Source organism: Eulemur rufifrons, chromosome 6 (genome assembly GCF_041146395.1).
Source record: "Eulemur rufifrons isolate Redbay chromosome 6, OSU_ERuf_1, whole genome shotgun sequence".
NCBI classification, from domain to species: Eukaryota; Metazoa; Chordata; class Mammalia; order Primates; family Lemuridae; genus Eulemur; species Eulemur rufifrons.
The window spans coordinates 59,104,744-59,125,242 of NC_090988.1; the positions used below are offsets into that span (position 1 = coordinate 59,104,744).

Below are 20,499 nucleotides of genomic sequence, written 5' to 3' on the forward strand. Positions count from 1 at the left end.
GTAACCGTGGGAAAGCTACCGAACTGCTGTGAGCCTCTATTTCTTCATCTAAAATGGAGAAAATAATAATAGCACCTATCTCATAGGGTGGTTGTGAGCATTAGGTGAGTCACTATGCCTAAGGCTTACTAAACGTAGAGTGCTTGGGACAATGCCTGGCACATAGTAAGTGCTATTTGATTATTAGCTATTGTTATTATTACCTGGGGACCTTCAGGGGACCTCCACTATAGCAGAGGACCTCCACTAATATCAAGACTTTTCTATCCAGGTGAGTCTGAAAGTTAGGCAGTTCCTAGATGCAAAGATAGGTGTGGTGACCCAGGCAGGCCGTGTCCTCAGGAGCTCCGTGAAGAGAGTGGGCAGGAAAGGGAGGAGGCTGGGATGGGTCAGGACCACATCTAGGGAGGCAGTCCGGGGCCTGAAGACACACAGCTAAGGAAGACCCAGTGGGTACCAACTGGGATCAGTTGGGTGAGAGGGGCACAGTTGCAGGGCCTTGGGTCAAGGATGAGAAGCAGAATCAGATGGGGACTTAGAGGCTGGGGACCTTAGCCAGTGCCTGAGGCTCGGGTGACAAAGTTTAGCTCCCTCAAGAGGTACTGAGCCTTTAGCCCCAGTGGAGAATTCACAAGTATGTAAGGACACTGCAATAGACCTCCACTCTTAGGACTTGGACACGTGCCACAGCTATTGACAGACCACTACAGAGAGACCCGTAGGGACGAGCCCAGCTAAGTCCAGTCACCACTGCTGAGAATCAGCAGGGCAGCTGGCAGAGACTGAGCGGTAGCAGAGCAGAGCAGGCCTGGGGGCAGCCAGGCTGAGCACTGTGGCATTTAAGCTCCCCAGAGCTCAGTCTGAGATAAGGTGATGCTGGCACTGGCGGTGCACTTGTTTTTTTGTTTAATTTTTTATTTTTAATTATTATGGGTACATAATATTTGCATATTGTTATAGGGTACATGTGATGTTTTGATACAGGTGTACAGTGTGAATTAATCAAATCAGGATAATTGGGGTTGCACACTTGTTTTTATGAAGGAGGAAGAGAGTCAGGAGTCCAGGATTTACTTCCCCGTTAATTCCCATTCTGCCTCTGGGCAAGTCATTCGACTCCCTGGGCTTGTTTTCCGTGAAGTCGAAGGGGCTGGACTCGTTGACTCAGCACGCTTCTAGTTCTGCCATTCTGTGCGCACATGACCTGTGGCCTCAGTGTGTGTTCTGTGATTGGAAAGGACATGGTGGAGGGATGAGAACAGGACAGCTGGCATTGGAGATCCTCACCGCGACAGTGCCAGCTTAGGGGTTTCTGGGCAGGGAGGTCTGGGGTGGCCACCAGGGGCAGGTGGCTGGGGCCCTGCTTTGTTCCAGAGCTTCTGGAGTACAGCTACTTCTGTTTTGTTGGATTTATAGCAGGACAGGACCAAGACAACTGGACTGGGTGGGACAAATGGGGACAATGGTACAGGGGTCAATGAGGATGGCTCCAGAAGGCAATGAGTGGGGAGTGGCCTGTCTCCCTTGCAGTTGGGGTGATTGGGCTCAGGGCACTAGGGGTGGGGAGAGGAGTCAGTTATGCAAATGAGGCAAGGACTTCTCAAATCCTTTGGGACTTGCCCACACTGAGTTTTGAAGTCATCAGGCACTGTGGTTTCCCAGATAGGTTCATTGGATGCTTTCAAGCAAAAGCAAAAAGACCTTGGGGCAGGGACACTATATCTGTGACCAAAGGTGGAAGGGAGCGCCAGCTATGCGCACAGTCTGGAGAACAATTGCCAAGCAGGGGCTCATGGGTATCTGTTGATACCTAATGCCTTCCCTCTGGAAAATCCTGTGCTTTGATGATAACTGCCAACTGAGCCTGTGTCCCAGCCGGGAGACTGTGGCCCCGCATGTGTTTGGGAGAGAATCACACCTTTTCTCTCCATCCTGAGCAGTGTGGGCTGTCCCGAAGGGGCAGCAGTTGGATCTCCAGGCTCAGATATGTGTTCCTGGCCATCCCCCTGCAGCCTTGGGCTGGTGTTCTGTCCTTCTGATCCAAAGATGAACAAAGAAAACTCTGGGTGTATGTGTGTGTTGGGTTTTGTGCAGAAGTCAGCAGGCTTCCGGGAACAGCCTGTCCATGCTGTTGCCCGGGAAAGGCAGATTTCTGCCGGTGAACAATGCTAGAGAACTGCCAGCAGCCTGGAACCTAGTGTCAGAATGAGGGACACACAGCCCAGATCAGGGGAAGGAGGTCCCAGTATCTGAGGAGCTCTGGAGTCAGGCCGGCCCAGGATTATCTCTTTACAAGGTCACGTTCCTCAGTAAAGACTTAATCCCGACCTGGCTCTGACTCCACACCCCTTCAGGTACTGCAGACGAACTAAACACCAGGCCAGGAACACCTCGGTGTCCGAAGAGGGCCTTGCCTCCTGGCACGGGCCCCTCCCTCCTCAGCCTGCCATTCTGGGCATCACTCCCTCCTCTCCATCTCCAGTGTCTGAGAGCAGAGCCAGTGATGGGGCGGGCTCCTCTGGGAGAGGCTTTTGTGAGTGTGCGCACCAGGAAGGGTGTATCTGGGCTGTGTGCACATTCAGTGTCCATTGATGAGATGGACCCCTTTAGGGGCAGGAGGTGTGTGCCACCAAGGGTGGCCATGTGGATGTGTGTGAGTGGTGTGTGTCTGAGTGGAAGGTGGTGTGTGTGGGGGGGTGAGAATTGACTCTGTGGGGGGGGGGGGGCAGGCGGGGGAGACTGGCCAGCCCCGTCCCTCCCTCTTTTGCCGCTCCATTTGGTAGCGATGGGGGTGGAATTGGGAAGCCGGGGAGGACGGGTACGCGCTGCCCTTCCCCGGGACCAAGACTCGCGTGATGGGGCCATAAGCCGCTTCCACAGCCGCCTGTGCCTGGGCAGTTTCGGAGTGGATGGGCTGGAAAAGCGCTCGCTGACTATTGAGCAGGGCCTCATGGCGCCAGAGGGTCCCTTTAGATCGCTGGGCTGAACAGTACCTGTGTGATCTTGGGCACTGAACTGCGCGGCGGAGGACCCTTCCCTGCCCGCCAGGCCCAGCCCCCAGGAGTTGGGAGCGGGGACCCCGCGTCTGCCCCGAGGGGATCTGGGGCAGTCCGGGGCCGCATCAATGTTGGATGAGCCCGCGCTGCCTCCGCGCGGCCTCGATACCATCTTCCCCGGTCTCACTTTTAGTGTAACTGGAGAGCCCAGCGACCCGCGCGAGCCGGCGACTCGCGATCTTCTCGCCGCGGCGCCACCTGCGGGGGCACTGGAGCTGGGGCGGGGAGGCTGGCGACAGGCTCCGCAGTGTGTCCCGGGACGGGGTGGGGGCCGGCTGGGTCCGGCCTCGCGGGGCAGGGGTCGGTTCCAGCCTGGCCTCTCCTCGGCCCCTGGGTCCGGGTGCCGGGTTACACCTTCTCCCCCCTCGGGCCACCTCGCCTTCCCCCGGGTGTCATCTGTCTGGCGGCGTGTCCTTGGGGCAGTTCAGCCCCATCCCCCAGCCTGGCTTGGAGGGTTTCAGGCAGCTGGACGGAGAGGGACCCCCTAGGGAAAGAAAGGGGAGTAGCAGCGACTGCGCAGAGCCTCCCATTGCAGGTGAGTGTCCCGCGACCTGAGTGCTTGGGGGAAGGCGAGGAGGGCAGGAGTGAGGTCTGCGGGTCCAGAATGGCCAAGCTTCGTGCCACTCTGACCTTTCCTACTCCAGCCCCTGACCTTATGCTCGGGACACCATAAGCACCCGGCCCCAGCCTTGCCCTAAGAGGCAGCAGTGAAGTAGGCTAGTAGTTCTGTGAGCAGCTGGCACTCGCTGGCAGTGGTTGGGATGAGGTTATTAGTGCTCTGTGGCCTCAGTGGCCAGCATGGACCCCCACTCTGGTGGGCAGTAAGTTTGGATTGACTGGTGAAGTATGGCCAGTGGGCTGGTAGTCTGTTTTAAAAAATAGTTTATTGGAACACAGCCAAATCTGTTTGTTGAAATATCACCTGTGGCTGCTTTCACACTACAACCTCAGATCTGGCCCTTTAAGAAAAGGTTTGCCGACCCCTCTGAGATGTCCCCTAATGCATGCCCGCCTTTACCCTACTCCATTGTCCTCCTCTACCCCAGCACCTGGGCTCATTCCCTTCCTCCTCCCTCTGCATCCCCCACACATCCAGCTCACCTGAGGCTGAGTGCTCTGCACACCTGGGAACATTACTTTGGGACTGCTCACCTCACATCTGGTCACTACTCCGTTTGGCAAGAGAGGAAAATGGTTGGAGCAAAAGCATTTCAGAATCCAACAGGACAGCTGAGGGCTGAGAGAGGACCCTGGCCTGGCTCCAGGTTGTAAGCAAGTCCCTCCCTGGGTGACAGGAACAAGGGGACTTAGCTGATGATGAACACAGCTTCTCTGGGACCCCCAAATCTGTCTTGGCACCTGAGAGGCTAAGCAGGCCCGTTCTGAGCACAGGCTTCCTGTCACTGCCCCTGTGGGCTGGTGACAGAGCTGAGGTCCCAGTGGAGTAGAGGGGAGACACTGCTGAGTGAGCAGATAATTATAGGGTGCCACTATGCCCTGGAGGGGAGCCTGGGAGCCAGGGAGCTCCAGAGGCACCACCCCTCCTCTGCCCGCTCCCCTGCCGCTTCCAGACCCTGGGGCCTACTGTGCCTCCTTTCCTCCAAGCCCCAGAACTTTGCAAACAAACTGAAAACCATTTCCTTGGTTCCCCTTGACACATCTGAATTCAGGGGTCCCTTCCAGTGACAGGACGGGAGCTGAGGGAAACTCCCGGGCCTGAAAACAGAGCTGCATTCCTGCTGTGCTGTCACTAGGTGGCACTCTCGAGGTGGCAGCTCCTGCTCTGGAGCCCTAGCGGCTCCAGACACTTGCTGGCCTGTCACACGTCCATTTTCAGCTTGAATTTCAGCTTGAAAGGCGGTGGTCACACACACTCTGAATCCCACAGGACTTACCAGCTCTGTCTGCCCCCGATGCAGCTCGACTCCTTCAGTCTCTGTAGCTGAGGACATTTTTACCCCGTTGGAAGGGGCCATCTGGAACTACCTGCAGTTGTAATCACCTGTCTGGTCATACTCCTCCCCACAGGGCACTCCTAAGAGTGGGCTGTCTTATTCTCCCCTGGGCCACTCGCCCTGGCAAAGCAGAGAGGGCAGAAGGTGTCTGATGATGAGTGATTTGTAAATAGGAGAGAGCGCCATCACCATGCATAACACCGTAGCTTGTCTAGTGAATTTTTTTTTTTTTCCTAGTATTCAGCTACCCTAGTGGGAAGCCAGGGAGAAGGACACAAGCACAGAACATACCCTGGGGAGGGGAGCAGTTCAGAGAGAGGAACAGCGTTTCTCCTCTCACCTGGTTCCTGGTGGTGCCAGCATTCTAGGGGTCTCTGGATAGGATGAGAGGCACCAAGGGGACATGAGGAGGGCCAGAGAATGGTGCTCATTTCCAGGTAGAAATTCCAGGTATACGTGGACTTTGTCTGGTGCTGGGAGCAAGCAGGAACCAGAGACCAGGCTGGATGGGCTCTAGGGCCTATTGTGGCCTTGTCCCTTTCACCTGGTCCCAGCTCAGGCCATTCCAGGTGGCTCCCAATCTAACAAGGAACAATGTGTGGCTGTCCAAGTGTCCCAGATGTAGGCTTGGAAGGCTGGAGCTATTAAAGGGACAGCCATCCCTCCCCAAGCTACTGCTTTTGACAGTTAAGGATGATGTCAACAAGGGACTTCCACCCAGCCCAAGGTGGGAAGGACAGTGGGAGTGAGGCCTGAGGTCTGGACTCTGCTTACAGACTGCAGATGACAGGCACTGGTTCCTCATCTGCTGCAGGTCGTAAGAAGAAGGGTGGGTATTCCTGTTAACTGTGTCCCATTGCATTGGCAGAGTGCAGGCCAGTTTGTGCTCTTGGCATGACCCCAGGAAGGAGTCCTTGGCTGAGTCCTCCCCCTGATGGGCTGGTACTGACATGCAGGTGCCACTTCCCTGCCTAGAACAGGCTCCAGAGTAAGACTGGCGTCACTCACCTGGGTAATTACTGGTTTGGGTTCAATTTCCATTCAAAACAGTAATCCCAGCCTGAGCTGGGTGTCAGATCTGAAGGTTGATTATTAGTAACATTTATCAACAGCCTCTCTGAGCTTCAGGCAATTACAGCTAATCTGCCATTCTTGCTCCCAGTCATGCAAATCTGCCAGCCTCTTCCCTGCCCGCCCCCTCCATTCCCCTTTCCCCTTGTTCTCCCTTCTCCCTGTGGCACCCAACTGAGGGAGGGCAGGAGATGGGAGCCACCTCATGAGTCATTGTCACCACAGTATGTAGGGGGCCCATGTGCACGCTAAGCACCTGTGCCACCCAACAGCCATCTTCGTGTTGCAGAGTCTTGTGAAATCGGAGTTGGATTCTGTCAGAACTGAGAGGAATCCCTGCAGCTGACAGACATGAACCCACGTCTCCTGGCTGCTTGTGCTGCCATGTGATCTCAGCTGCATCGGGGTCCTTCCCACCCCGCTTCAGTCTGTCCCTCCCCTCCAGGGCTGAGACTAGGGTGAGGCTAGAGAGGCATTTACCTCAAGTGCAAAATTTAAGCGACCTCCAAAAAGCTCAGTAATCAAGGTAAATAATATTTCATGCAATATTTTTTAAAAATCAAAATAAATATGCAGAAATGTGCATAACAAACAAAATCAAAATTTTAATAAAGAGGCAGGATCCAACACTGGACTTGCAGGACTTGGCCTCACTTGCCTTACCTTGATCCCATCCCTGTTTATCATGGGCATTTCTGCATTAATTTTACCGTAAGCATTATATCTCTTGACCACTGATGTTTTTTGGCATGTCCTTAAGCTCTGTGCTCCAAGTGAGTGCCTCATTCAGCTCACCTGGCCCTGGCCCAGCCCACTGCCCTCAGTCCCCATTGAGCCCTCACCCCCTACTCCCCTCTGAGCAGGGGCCCAGGGCAGCAGAGAACCCAGGGGGCCTCTCCATGGGCTGTCCTTCCTGAGTGCCCATCCTCCACGCCATCCCTCTGGACCTGCTGCAGCTTTCAAGGCCCTCAAAGAGGGCCTGCAGGTTGCCATGGTAACTGCTGCAGTAATTGGAGGACAGAACATGCTGGTCTTGCTCCGCTCCTATAATCACGACCAGCCAGGGCTGGGTAGGCAGGCATGCCTGACAGCATCCCCGACACACTCATCTAAAAGGAAGTCAAAACATTGCTGGACACTTATGGAGGTGGAGAAAATTACATGTGCCTGCATTCCTCCCAGGGAGAGGACAGCATGTGGCTGAAGGAAGACTGTGCTGATCTGTTTGTGACAGGGAGGTGAGACGCTGAAGTGACATGGATGTTTGCTGACCAGCCTTCTGCAGAGGGTAGGTCTCGCTCACTGAAGGGTTTCTGTTCTGCTGAGCAGGGTCTGGCACCAGAGAATGTGCTCTCCCGGTCCCCGGCTGTGCTCAGCTAGTCCACGGGATAAACAGACATTTCACAAAGATCAACACTGAAGGGGTGCCCAAGAAGCAAACTGTACCTGTGACTTGAGGCATTGTCATGTCAAGGTCCAGGCCTAGGTCTCTCAGCCACTCAGTGTCCACATGCCTGTCACAGTGGGGGCCCAAGGGTCTCAGGTGACATGCATCAGAAGCACCTCTGCCCTGCCTGTTCTACTCTGTGATCTCCCTTCTGAGCCCCCAGTGTACACAGAGCTGTCCAGTCCCTCAGCCTGGCAGTCCTATGTACTCTGCCACTTACTGAGCAAGACACTCCCCTCTCTGAGCCTTTGTTTCCCCTTCTGTGAAATAGCAATATTATCGCCCTCCTTAGAGGGTTGTGCTCACCATTAAATGCGCTAATGCAAAGCACCATGACAGATTGAAGAGTCACATTCTATAGGGCCCTGCAGGGCAGAACTAGAACCAAAGGGAGATGTGTTTGGGCTTGAAGTGAAAAAGCAATGGCCACTGCAGAGGTGGGGGGCCACTCTGGGAGGAGCGAGCAGCCTGATGCTCAAAGTGTACATGAAGAGGTTTCATAATCACGCATACATCAGCTTCGCTTCAAAAGGACTGACTGCCCCAGGGAGGTGTGACCCTGGAGGGATGCAGCTTATCCAGCCCTGAGGTTCTGTTTAACCATCTTTTTGACCATCCTTCCCTGTCCTCCCTGACGGTGTCATGGGCAGAAGCCTCAGTAGCACCGGGGCCCCCCAGGCCAGATTCAAGCTGAGGATGGGCCTCTTTGGAGGAAGCTGGCTTGACCTACAGTTGAGAACTCCACCCTCCTGGTCCAGTTTCCCTGGTTTAACCCTATGGACCAATGTATAAACCTGAGAGCTTTGACAGGAAGGAGACCAGGGAGAACATTGTGCTTGAGAAAGTGCTGGCCTGAGTATAGGCTTTGAGATGCCCTTTGACTACGATTGGGAGGTTCTGTTCCACCTGCAGGAAGGAAGACAACTGAAAGAGAGTTTATGAGAGAGGGAGGGATGCGGTCTCCAATCCCAGGTGCATGCACACGTACACCTCCCCCACCCGGAAGCTGCCCTCGTGCAGTATGTCTGTGCATGCACCCCTTGAACTGACTCCCTGAGGCTGGCTTTGGAGCTTTGAGGTATCCGTCCAAGCAGAGAGAACAGCAGCCTACATATTGTGAAACCTGATTTTGGCCTTGGCTCTGACCTTCCCTCCCTCTGACCCTGATTTTCCTGTCTGCAATGTGGGAGGGAAGGGATGAGATGCCCTTCTCAGCGGGCAGTCTGTGATTCTTCTGTTTCCTGGAGGCCATAAGAGTTGACAGAATGGGCTCACTTTTGCGCCCTCCTTCCCTGACCATTGCAGTTTCTGCTTGTCAGACTAGGGCCCAGGTGTCCAGCATCTACCAGTGGAGCCAGCAGTGTCTGGATTTGCATCTGGGCATCACTTTCCCCTCAGATATTTGAAATTGGATCCTGAAGATCCCTAATTATTGTTCTAAGCTCTCATTGAAAATCTGGGTGCAGTTTTCATAAGAGCGTGGCCAAGGATGGACAAAGAAGGAGAAGAAGTGGGGCTAGAGGGAGGGAAGGGAGAGACAAGAGGTGATGTCATCCGGCAGTTAGGGAGGGCCTGGTAGTAGGTGAGGCTGGACAGGCTGGCAGGAACCTCAGACAGAGTACAACAGCTTAGGCTCTGTCCTGAGGCAGTGGGGAGCTTCTGAAGGGTTTCAGCAGGGGAAGGGCGCCTGATCTTGGAAAGCTCACTCTGGTGCCAGCTGGAGGGTAGATTTGAGAGGAGCAAGTTGGACATAGACACCATCCTGATCCAAGCTCCAAGCAACAGACAAGGAGGCCCCGAATCAGAATTGGCTCTAAAAAAGGGGGTGGGTAGATTCCAGAGATGCTCCGTAGATAGCATCAGAAGTGCTTGATGGTTGTCTGGACTGGTGGAGGGAGGTGGGCAGGGAAAAGCAGGAAGCTACAATGGTGCCTCAGGGACAGAGACAGAATGTACAGAATGAATGGTCAGACTTACAGGAAGTCCAGAACTGCATACATACTTCAGTGTCACTGTATCCAGACAGCAGGTAGATCGAAGGTTTAGAGTTTAGGAGACGGCTGGGCCCATGATGCAGGCTTAGACATTCTCAGTGTGAGGGCTGTGGTAGGTGAAGCCCTGTGAGAGGATGAGATTACCCCGGTGCACTTTGGGTGGAGCAAAGGGACAAGAGGCTGAGGATTCAGACAAGCAAAGCCTAGATCTGCCGTCAGTCCCCAAAAGGCAGTGTGTGCCTGCCAGCACAGAGCCTGAGCCCTAGCACGGGACTGGCCCCAGAGAGGGCAGCAGTGAGTGTGTCCTCTGGCTGTGGTTCCTCAGATGGGGCCTTTGTCCTCAGTGCACCTGGCTCTGCCTGGGTTGCTATAGTAACCTACCAATGCAGGGATATTTGGTCTCTGTTGCCATGGAGACCAGCAATTGGGTGTCCCTGTGTGGCATGGCCACTGAGACCTTGAGGATTCCGTCTGGTCCTGAGGGTTTGGGAGGGAGACTGCCCAGCAAAAGTTTCCATGTCCTAATTAATCAGTGGTGGTGGTTGTTAGTCTGGCTGTTGCCACGGTGATAAGGAAGACACCCAAGTGGGCTTGTGCTGGCTTCGGTACTGAGCTGAATACAGGGAATTTCAACAGGCTCCAGGTCTTCCTGTGCAGCCTGATGCAGGACCATCCCCCAAAGTCACCCCATCCTCTGGCCACCATGGGGGTCAGGACACCTTTGCCGTCTTTCTGGGTTTCTTTCTTTTGCCGAGACAGGGATTTTGTTCCCAGGAGGCACTCCCCGGCCCATGGGATCTCAGCATTCAAAGCAGCACAGGAAAGCTGGGCCCCTGAAACGGGGCCACGGAAGAGATCGGTAAGCGCTGAACACCCCTGCTTTAGCCCATGGACCCCGACCCTGCCCCTGCGTCAGCTCCACCCCCCACCCTCACTGACCTCACCCCTTTGCAGTTCCAAGGCCTCCCTTCCCCCGTGCTGCTCCTCCATCACCACGTGGGGTCCCACAGCCCATCCCCCCAAACCTCTCAGGCTCTAGGCAGGTGACCAAGGAGGCTACATGACTCCAGGGTCTGCCCGGGATCTCAGGGGCTGTTCCACCATGGGAGAGGGCCTCCCCTGCCTCCAGGCCTCTGGAGGCCCCACGCTCCTGCCCTCTGCCTCTTCTGGTGGGCTCCTCCTTCCAGCTTCTGCCCGTCCCCACTCCCAGTGCCCCCCTCCCACGGCTCTGGCCATCACTGCCCCGGTTCTGGACGGCCTGCCTGCTGTCCTGGGCCCACGGAGCGAGCCCCCTGTGGAAGCCCCTCCAGCTGATCCATCCCATAACTCACCTACTGGGCGGCTGGGACCAGGGCACTGAAAGAAGCCTTGAGTGACCACGGTCTGGCCAGACAGTGGGCAGGGATGACGAGGTGAGGCAGCAAGTGTGTGGAGAGTCACCCCTTCTTTTTCTCCTCAGGAGAACAAGCAGGAGGAAATACTGGAAGGAAGGAAGGGAGATCGCTCGGTGAGCTGGCAGGGGAGGAGGGAGTGCTGGCCCCAGGAAGGCTACCCACAGCAGGGAGGGCGTGGGCGGCTCAGTGGCCGTGGACCCCACATCTGTTGGGGAACTGTGTGTGACATGGAGTTTGGGGGAGGGTGTGACCACAATATCTGCAGTTACTGGGCTGTTGTGGCCTTGGTTTGTTCCTCGTGGATCTTCCTGTGGTCCTGTGGCCCTGACTCTAGCCAGGTGGTGCTGATGAGAGAGCCCAGGTCACCAGCCTATCCTGGGACTGAGGAGGTGTCCTTTCCATATGGTCACACTACGGCCCGGGACCACTGAGGGAGTTGTGGTGCTAGAGTCCCCAGCCCCCCTGCCTCCCCATGCCCAGAGACTCAGACGCAGACACTCCCCGGCCCAGGCCTGGCTTCCGTAGTCAGGAGGTGGGTCTCGCCCAGGGCCCCTGACCAAGACCTCATTTATTGTTTACGGATGTTGGGGTCCCTAGGATGTATTTCTTGGCCCAGGGGGATGGTCGGAAACAGCTGTGAAGGAGGGGGCTCAGCCCTGTGTCCAGATGAAGCAAGATAATGGGATCCCATCCCCAGCTGCATAGTGGCTGCTGGGGGTCCCCAGCACTGGGAAACCTGCCTGCCTTTCCACAGACCAGGGCAGAGAAATAGGGGGACATCTGGGGCTCTGGGCTGCCTCCTCATGGGTGTTGGTCCTGGGTTTCTGATGGGGTTTGTGACGACAGTGCCCTAAAAGGGAAGCTCTGTGGAGCACTGTGGGTCTCAGGTGTGGCCTCCTGGCAGGGGCCCCCTGGGACTCTCCTTTTCTACGCACAGCCTCAGGTCTCAGGCCAGGCTGACTTTTTAGTCTAAAGAAAATCTCATGAAGGGAAAGATGGGAGCAGCTGCATCACTTGGGCCTGCTTCAGAGGCTCTTGGGAAGGAGGAGGAGGGGTGCAAGTTGTGAACCCCGGAGGGACGACTCTGCTGTGGTGACGCTAATGAGGCTTGAAGGATTCAGCTCATTTGTCCGCTGCAGCTGGTGCATTTTGAGTGATGTGAGCTGATGCGAGTCTCCTTCCTGCACCCACTGTCAAGGCTGCAAGAGTCTTTAAGAGCCCACACTCAACCCCTTGCTTAGCAGGTGAAACAAGGCCTCAGGTTTTGATCCAAGGTCACACTGCAAGTTCATGGTAGAGTCAGAACTGGAATCCAGGCCCCCTGCTCAGGGCTCATTCTCTGCACGGCAGGTGAGGGGGCAGCCTCACTGTGTGGGAGTCAAGGGCCTCACTGAGAGCGAGTGGTCCTTTGGCTATGACCTTGATGACGTGAGTGGTGGCTCTGAGCGTACTGTGGACTATGTATCGACAGCTACTGGCTGCTGGCAGGGACTCCTGGCCATACTGGACTTCTGGGCTGGCTCGTTTCTGGGATTCAGACCTCTCTGCTTCACCCAGGGCCCCCAGAGCCACTCTGGCTCTTCCATGCTCTGCCAGTGTCCCTTATTGTCAGGCAAAACTGCACAATTCAAGTTGTCAACCAGTCCTGTATGGGTACACAGGGCTGTAAGTAGAGGGACAAGGCAAGTGAGGAGCTAGGCGGCCTCGGGGTTGAGGGCTGGCTTACCTCCGCAGGTTGGGAACAGTCGTAATTAGTGGCAAAATTAGGTGGTCCAGCCACTGAGGGATACAGCGCAGCAAGAGAAGCTTGGCTCTTGGTTCACAGTGTTTCATCCTAGGTTTTACCACTATACGGAGCTTCCATGTCCATGGGGACAGTGTCTCCATACCCTGACCTCTGAGTTTCCTGTAGTCTTCAACTTGTTGAACATCATCCCCATTTCATCCACCCATCACTGGCATCTTGTCACCATTTGAAACTGTTCCACCTCTGAAATGTCAATCTCTTTGTACCTCCTATGCATTGTGTCTCCCTTTCCTCCACTGTGTCCATTCTTAGAGACCTTCAGTCCCCCCAGTCCTAGTTTTTCTCCTCGTTCTGAATTGACTCTTGTTCCTGTCCTATGTGGACCCTATAGCCTGTCACTTCAGCTGCACAGCATTCACCACCTGGCTCCTTAGTCTCCTACCCCAACCTTATAACATGGCAACTGCCCACCTTCACTAGTCCTGGTTTGGAGGAGTGGGAGGACTTCCTTCATGGATTGACACTGGTCCGAATTGATGGTCCGCAGCTTCTACTGAGCCCCCAGCCATGCCCAGCAGTTCTGCAGCCTGGGCCTACTCCATTTCCTGCACAACTATTTCAAAGCTCTCACATTACCCCTATATTAAGTCCTTAATAGCATCCATAGATTCTTGGAAATTGTAACTTTAAGTGAAATGACATATTACAAAACCAATTTCTTTCTCATCAATGTTATAACCAAATGATGTTGAATGAAATGATATTATTTGAGGACCTGCTGTCGTTTATTTAAAGTCGCAGTTTCCAAGAACCTATTGACGATGTTAAGTGAGGACTTACTGTGGTTTTCTACATCACAGCTTCCCTAACTCATTCTCAGCAGTCGACCTAGACTCTGTCTTCATAGAGAAGAGAAAACTCTTCAGGAGGAAATTCCCTTAATCTCTACCCTGAGCTCCAAACTTACCTGAGTCCACGCCTATCTGTGCCTCTGCCCCCATCGCGTTGAGCGATAGGTGTCCCTCCTCCAGTTACCTTCCCAACGAGAGATCTAATAACCCTTCCCACCTCCCCGGGCCCTCAGGTACCTTGCTCTGTTGCTTGTTCCTTCCCTTCTCTGTATCTTCATGCCCTCACTCGCCTGGCTCCTTCCACTGTAACCTAGTTTAAAAATACAACAAAATACCTTGACTTTACAGCCTCCTTTGTCTCCTGCCCTGCTCTGCCAAGCCTATTGCAATCAAAGTCACTGTTCATTATCTCCACTTCCTGCTGAGCCCTGAGTCCACTCCAACCTGGCTTTTGTGCACCCCCTCCTTCGCTACCCATGCTTCTCATGCCAACGATTCTTAGTGTAAATCCAGATGAAGCCTTTCAGTTCCCATTTTACCTCTCAGCAGCATTTGACATAACAGAGCATTCTCTGCCTTTTGGAACACTCTTCCCTTGCACTCCATGACCCCACACTCTCCTTGTTTTCCATCTACCATTGTGCTATTATTATTTCTCAATCTTCTTTGTCAGAATTTCTTATGTCCAGGTCTCTTTTCTCCTTTACATCTGTTTCTAGTATTCTCATTTATTACCATGGCTTCAAGTTCCATCTCTAAGCTGAAGATGACTAGAGCTGCTCCCTAGACCTTTCTCCTTAGCCCCCCACCCCACTACCCTCAGTTCTTTCAGTCTGTGCTTCATGTATATTGAACCTCTGTTCTTAGGGTTGTTGTGCACTCTCAAGGAGTTAACCCCTCATCAATATGAAATGTCCTTCTTTATTCTCGGTAATATTCCTTGTTTTGAAGTCTAATTGGTCTGATATTAATGTAATCACTCTAGTTTTCTGTTGATTAGTGTTTGCATGGAATATCTTTTTCTATTCTTTTACTTTTAACCTCACTGACTTTATATTTGAAGCCGGTTTCTTTTAGACAGCATATAATTGTGTCATTTATCCAATCTGACATATTTGGCTTTTTAATGGGAGTGTTTAGACCACTTACAAATCTAATGTTATTATCAATATGGTTGAGTTTAAATCTACCATCTTGCTGTTAGTGTTCTATTTGTCTCCCCTATTCTTTGTTTCCTTTTTCCTCTTTTCTTGCTTTCTTTGAGACTGGGTACTGTTTATGATTCTATTTTATCTTCATTCTTATCTTATTAGCTATAACTCTTTTTATGTTTTTATTAATTTTTGTGGTTTCTCTAAGGTTTACAATATCTTCAACTTACCACATTCTACCTTCAGATATTATTATGAGTATCGTACAAATTTTATAACAATGTAATTCTATTTCTCTTTGTGCTATTATTGTCATGCATTTTGCTTCTATGTTATAAACCCAATAGTACATTGTTATTATATTATTTTTGCCTCAGTCAATTATTTCTTTTGTAAAAATAACACTTTAAAAATTTCCCATTATCATCAGAAAGGTGAAAAACTAACACTTTTGGGGGATATAATTCATACATCATACAATTTGCCTATTTATAATCCACAATTTAATGGTCTTAAGTGTTGTGTGACCACCACTACAATTTTAGAACATTTTTATTAGCCCCCAAAATCCATGCCCATTGGCAGTCTACCCTTTTCTCTACCCACCCCAGCCCTAGGTAGCAACTAATCTTACTTTCTGTCTTTATAGATTTGCCTATTCTGGATATTTCATATAAAGGGAATCACATAATATGTGGTCTTTTTAACTGGCTCTTTTCTTTAGTGTAATATTTTCAAGGTTTATCCATGTTGTAGTATGTATCAATACCTCATTTCTTTTTATTGCCTAATATTCCATTGTATAGATGTACATTTTGTTCATCCATTCATCAGTTGATAAACATTTGGGTGTTTCCACTTTTTTGCTATTATAAATAATACTGCTGTGAACATTTGTGTTCAAGGTTTTATATGGACATATGTTTTCATTTCTCTTGGGTATATGCCTAGGATCTACGTTCAACCTTTTGAGGAACTGTCAGACTGTTTTCCAAAGTGGCTGCACCATTTTACATTTCCACCTGCAGGAGACAAGGATTCCAGTTTTTCCTCATCCTTGCCAATACATGTTATCGTGTGTAGTTTTAATTGTAGGCATCCTAGTGAATGTGAAGTGGTATCTCAGGTGGTTTTGACTTATATTTCCCTTATGACTAATTATAACTAATGTGCTTATAAATATTTTTATATCTTCTTTGGAAAAATGTCTATTCAAATCCATTTTTTAATTGGGTTCTTGGTCTTTTTTATTATTGATTTGTAAGCATTCTTTATATATTTTAGATATAAGACCCCTGTCAGATATATGATTTGCAAATATTTTATTCCATTGTCTGGTTTGTCTTCACCTTCTTGATGGTGTCCTTTGTGACACAAAAGCTTTAAATTTCTATGAAGTCTAATTGACCTATTTTTTCTTTTGTTTCTTGTGCTTTTGATGCCATATGTAAGAAACCATTACCTAATCCAAGGTCACAAAGATTTATGCTATGTTTTCTTCTAAGAGTTTTGTAGTTTTAGCTTCCACATTTAGGTCTTTGATTTATTTTGATTTAATTTTGGTACTGGTGTGAGATAAGGATCCCAACTCATTCTTTTGCATGTAGATGAATATTCAGTTTTCCCAATACCATTTGGTGAGAAAAACCATTCTTTCCCCTATTGAATAGTTTTGGCATCCTGTTGAAAATCAATTGACTATACATTTGAGTTTATTTCTGGACTCTCAATATCACTGCAGTGATCTATATGTCTGTGTTTATCCCAACACCACACTATCTTGATTACTATACCTTTTTAGTAAGTTTTGACATCAGGAAATATGAGTTCTGCAATTTTGTTCTTTTTCAAAATTGTTTTGGCTATACTGGATCCCTTGATTTTTCCTTAAAAATTTTAGGATCTGCTTGTCAATTTCAGCAATGAAGCTAGCTAATATTCTGATGGAGATTGGATTGAATCTGTAGATCAGTTTGGGGAGTATTGCCAACTTAACAATATCTAGTCTTCTGATCCATAAACACAGGATGTCTTTTTATTTAGATCTTCTTTAATTTCTTTCAAAACAGTTTGTAGTTTTCAGTTTACAGTCTTGTACTTAGTTTTACTGGGTTTTTCTTCCATATTTTATTCTTCTTAATGCTCTTGTAAATTGAATTGTTTTCTTAATTTCATTTTTGGATTGTTCATCACAAGTGTATAGAAATATAACTGATTTTGTACACTGATTTGTATCCTACAAACTTGCTGAACTTGTTTATTAGTTCCAATAGCTCTTTAGTGAATACCTTAGATTTTCTTTATACAAGATCATGTCATCTGTGACCAGAGATAGTTTTACTTCTTCCTTTCTAATTTGGATATCTTTTGTTTCTTTTTTTGCCTAATCACCTCGGCTAGAGCCTCCAGTACAATGTTGAATACATTTATCAAGAGTAAGCATCTTTATCTTGATCTTAGTAGGGAATGCAGACACTCTTTCACCTTTTAGTATGATGTTAGTTGCAGGTTTTTCATAGATTTGTCCTTATGAAAGGAAATAAAAGAGAAGGAAATTCTCTTCTATTCCTAGTTAGTTGAGTGTTTTTATCATGAAAGGCATTGAATTTTGTCAAATGCTTTTTCTGCAATGAGATGATTATGTGGGTTTTGTTTTTTATTCTGTTCATATTGTATATTATAGTAACTGATTTGGGGAAGATAAACCAACTGTACAGTCCGGGATAAATCCCACTTGATGAAGATGTATAATATAATCTTGATGTTTCTGGATTAAATTTGCTAGGTTTTTTAAACGAGGAAAAAATATTTTATATATGCCTACATATTTACATATGCATATTTACATATACATATTTACCATATTCAATGTTCTTCATATGTATATTCAGTTATCATCTAGTATCATTTTCCTTTTCCCTGAAGGACTTACTTTAACATTTCTCACAATACTGACCTGCTGGTGATGAATTCTCTTAGTTTTTGTTTGTGTGAAAGGGTCTCTTTTCCTATTATCATATATTCAGGACAACTTGAATGAAATGGTCTTCATTTTGCCTTTATTTTTGAAAGATACTTTGGCCAGAAATAGAGTTGAAATTGACAGGGTTTTTTTTCTTTCAGTACTTTGAAGTGTTGCTCCACTGTCTCCTGGTTTGTATTGTGTCTGGTGAGCGGTGTTCCATCATTTTCTTTGTTACCGTGTTTGCAAATGTCTGCCCCATGTCTCATTTTCTGGCCACTTAAAAGATTTTCTCATTATCATTGGTTTTCAATGATTTGATTATGAGGTATTGGCATAGTTTTCTTATTTTTTTATTATTATTATTTTTTTACTTTTTCTTTTTTTTCTTTTCTTTTTCTTTTCTTTTTTCTTTTTTTTTTTTTTTTTGTTCACAGTCACCAGAACATAGGCATAGTTTTCTTTATGTTTCTTTCACTTGAGGTCTTTCGAGGTTCTTGAATCTGTGGGTTTATAGTTTTCATCAAATTTGAAAAAATTGGGGGCACTATTTCTTCTAATATTTTTTCTACCTTTTTTTCCTGGAACTCCATTTACATGTATGTTACCTTGCTTGATATTGTTTCACGGTTCACTGTGAACCCATACTTTGGGTTTTCGTTTTTCAGTATTTTTTTCTCTGTGTTTTGAAATATTTCTGTCTTTGAATTCACTAGTCTTTTCTTTTCGGTCTCTAATTCCACGAAGTTTATTTTTATTTTTATTTTTTTGTTTTAGGTATTGTGCTTTTCATCTCTAGAAGCTTGATGTCAGTTTTAATTATATCTTCCACTTCTCATCATAGTCATATTTTTCTCTACCTTATTTACATGGAGTAAATGTATAATAGCTCTTTTAACATTCTTGTCTGCTAATTCTATCATCTGCGTCATTTCTAGGTATGTTCCTACTTATACAGTTTTTACCCATAATACTTCTAACACTAAATGTGTGGGTTTTTTCCACACCAACACCCAATTTGTCAACTCTGGGTGTGAAGTAGATGTCCTTCAATTCAATTCAATTCAATTCTGGCACTAACTATCTGGAGTTGGTGCAGGCAGATTAAGGGCTCAGTCATACAAGACTGCCCCTACTTCAGATCCCAGTCATAAGTCCCAGGTTCTCACCTGTATTTCTGGCCAACCAGCTATAAAGTAGGGGTTTCCATGACCCCCTCCTCAGGTATTAAAATTTGCTAGAATGGCTTATGGAACTCAGGAAACTGCTTTTTTTTTTTTTTTTTTTTAAAAAAAAAACTATTTACTCATTTATTATAAAGGATACAACTCAGGAACAGCCAAATTTAAGAGATGCATAGAGCAAGGCATGAAAGATAATGGAGCTTTCATGTCTTCTCTGGGGTACCACCCTTCCAGCACCCTGATGTGTTTGTTCACCTTCCCTGAAGTTCTCCAAACCCTGTCATTTAGGGGTTTTATGGAGGGCTGATTACATAGGCCTGATTGATTAAATCATTGGCCGTTGGGGTTTGAACTCAATCTCCAGCCCTTCTCCTCTTGCCAGTGGTCTGGGGGTGGGGCTGAAAGTTCTTAGCCTCTAATCACAGGGTTGGTTCCTCTGACACCCAGTCCCCATCCAGAAGCTACCTAGGGGCTCACCAAGAGTCACCTCATTAGCATAAACCCAGGTATGGTTGAAAGGACTTGTTATGAATAAAGAAAGATGTTCCTACCACTCAGAAAATTCCAACTGTTTTAAAAGCTCTGTGTCAGGAACTAGGGACAATGACCAAATATATTTCTTATCAAATTACACTAATAATTGATTTTTCTTCTGGTTATGGGTCCTATTCTCCTCCTTTTTTGCATGCCTGGCTAATTTTTGATTAGATGATAGTTGTGAATTTTTTATTGTTGGGCATTGTTTTATTCCTTTAAATAGTTAATGTTGGGCTTTGTTCTGACACACAATCAACAGGTTGCGTATCCCTAATCTGCAAATCTGAAATCTGAAATGCTCCAAAATCCCCAGCTTTTTGAGTACTAACATCATGCTCAAAGGAAATGCTCATTGGAGCATTTCAAATTTTGGATTTTCAGATTAGGGGTGCTGAACCGGTAAGTATAATGCAAATATTCCAAAATCCGAAAAAATCAGAAATCAGAAACACTTCTGGTCCCAAGCATTTTGGATAAAGGATACTCAACCTGAACTTGAAATCAGCTGGATCCTTCCAGGGTTTTCTTTTAAGCTTTGATAGGGCAGGTCTGGAGCAGCCTTAGCCAAGGACTAACTTGTCCTCACCGGTAAAGCAGTGCTCTTCTGAGGACTCTACCCGATATCCTGTGTATTAGGAGGTCTTTCCGCTCTGACTGGGAAGAACACAAACTATTCCCAGCCTTCTGACAGTTTCTGGATTGTTCTGCCTATTTCTTTCTGGTGATTCATTCTCCAGCGTTGGGTAGTTTTCTTACATGCATGTGCAGATCAGTATTCAGCCAAAGATCTGAGGGAAGCCCACTACAGATCTCCAAAGCACATTGTGCATTCTCTTCTTATTTCTCTCTTTCTCATTCCCTCGCTCTCTTGCTCTCTAGCTCTCTCTGCTGGAAACTCTCTTTCCAGATAGTCACTGGGGCAGTCGTGGGGCTCTCCTTGCTTGCTTGCTTTCCTCAGGGGTCATTGTCCTACACTGCCTTTTGTCTAGTGTATGAAAAGTGTTGTTTCATCTATTTCACCTGGTTTTTAACTGCTAAGGCAGAAAGGCAAACCTAGTCTTTGTTAACTCCATTGGGGCTGAAAGCAGTAGTTGCGCCTTAGTTTTAGGCTCACAGGTGCAAGTGCCTACCCTACATCCCCAACTGGGTA

General features: G+C 48.5%; 1 protein-coding gene across 1 annotated transcript in view; it reads left to right on the plus strand.

Annotated features, from left to right (window-relative positions):
- Positions 1–10,226: 10,226 nt before the first annotated feature.
- Positions 10,227–20,499, plus strand: part of TUB (TUB bipartite transcription factor) — a 60,566-nt gene continuing 50,293 nt past the window's right edge. Inside the window, 3 exon segments of the mRNA XM_069469523.1 lie at positions 10,227–10,268; positions 10,270–10,382; positions 10,983–11,030. Of these exon segments, the coding sequence (XP_069325624.1) occupies positions 10,227–10,268; positions 10,270–10,382; positions 10,983–11,030 (203 nt within the window).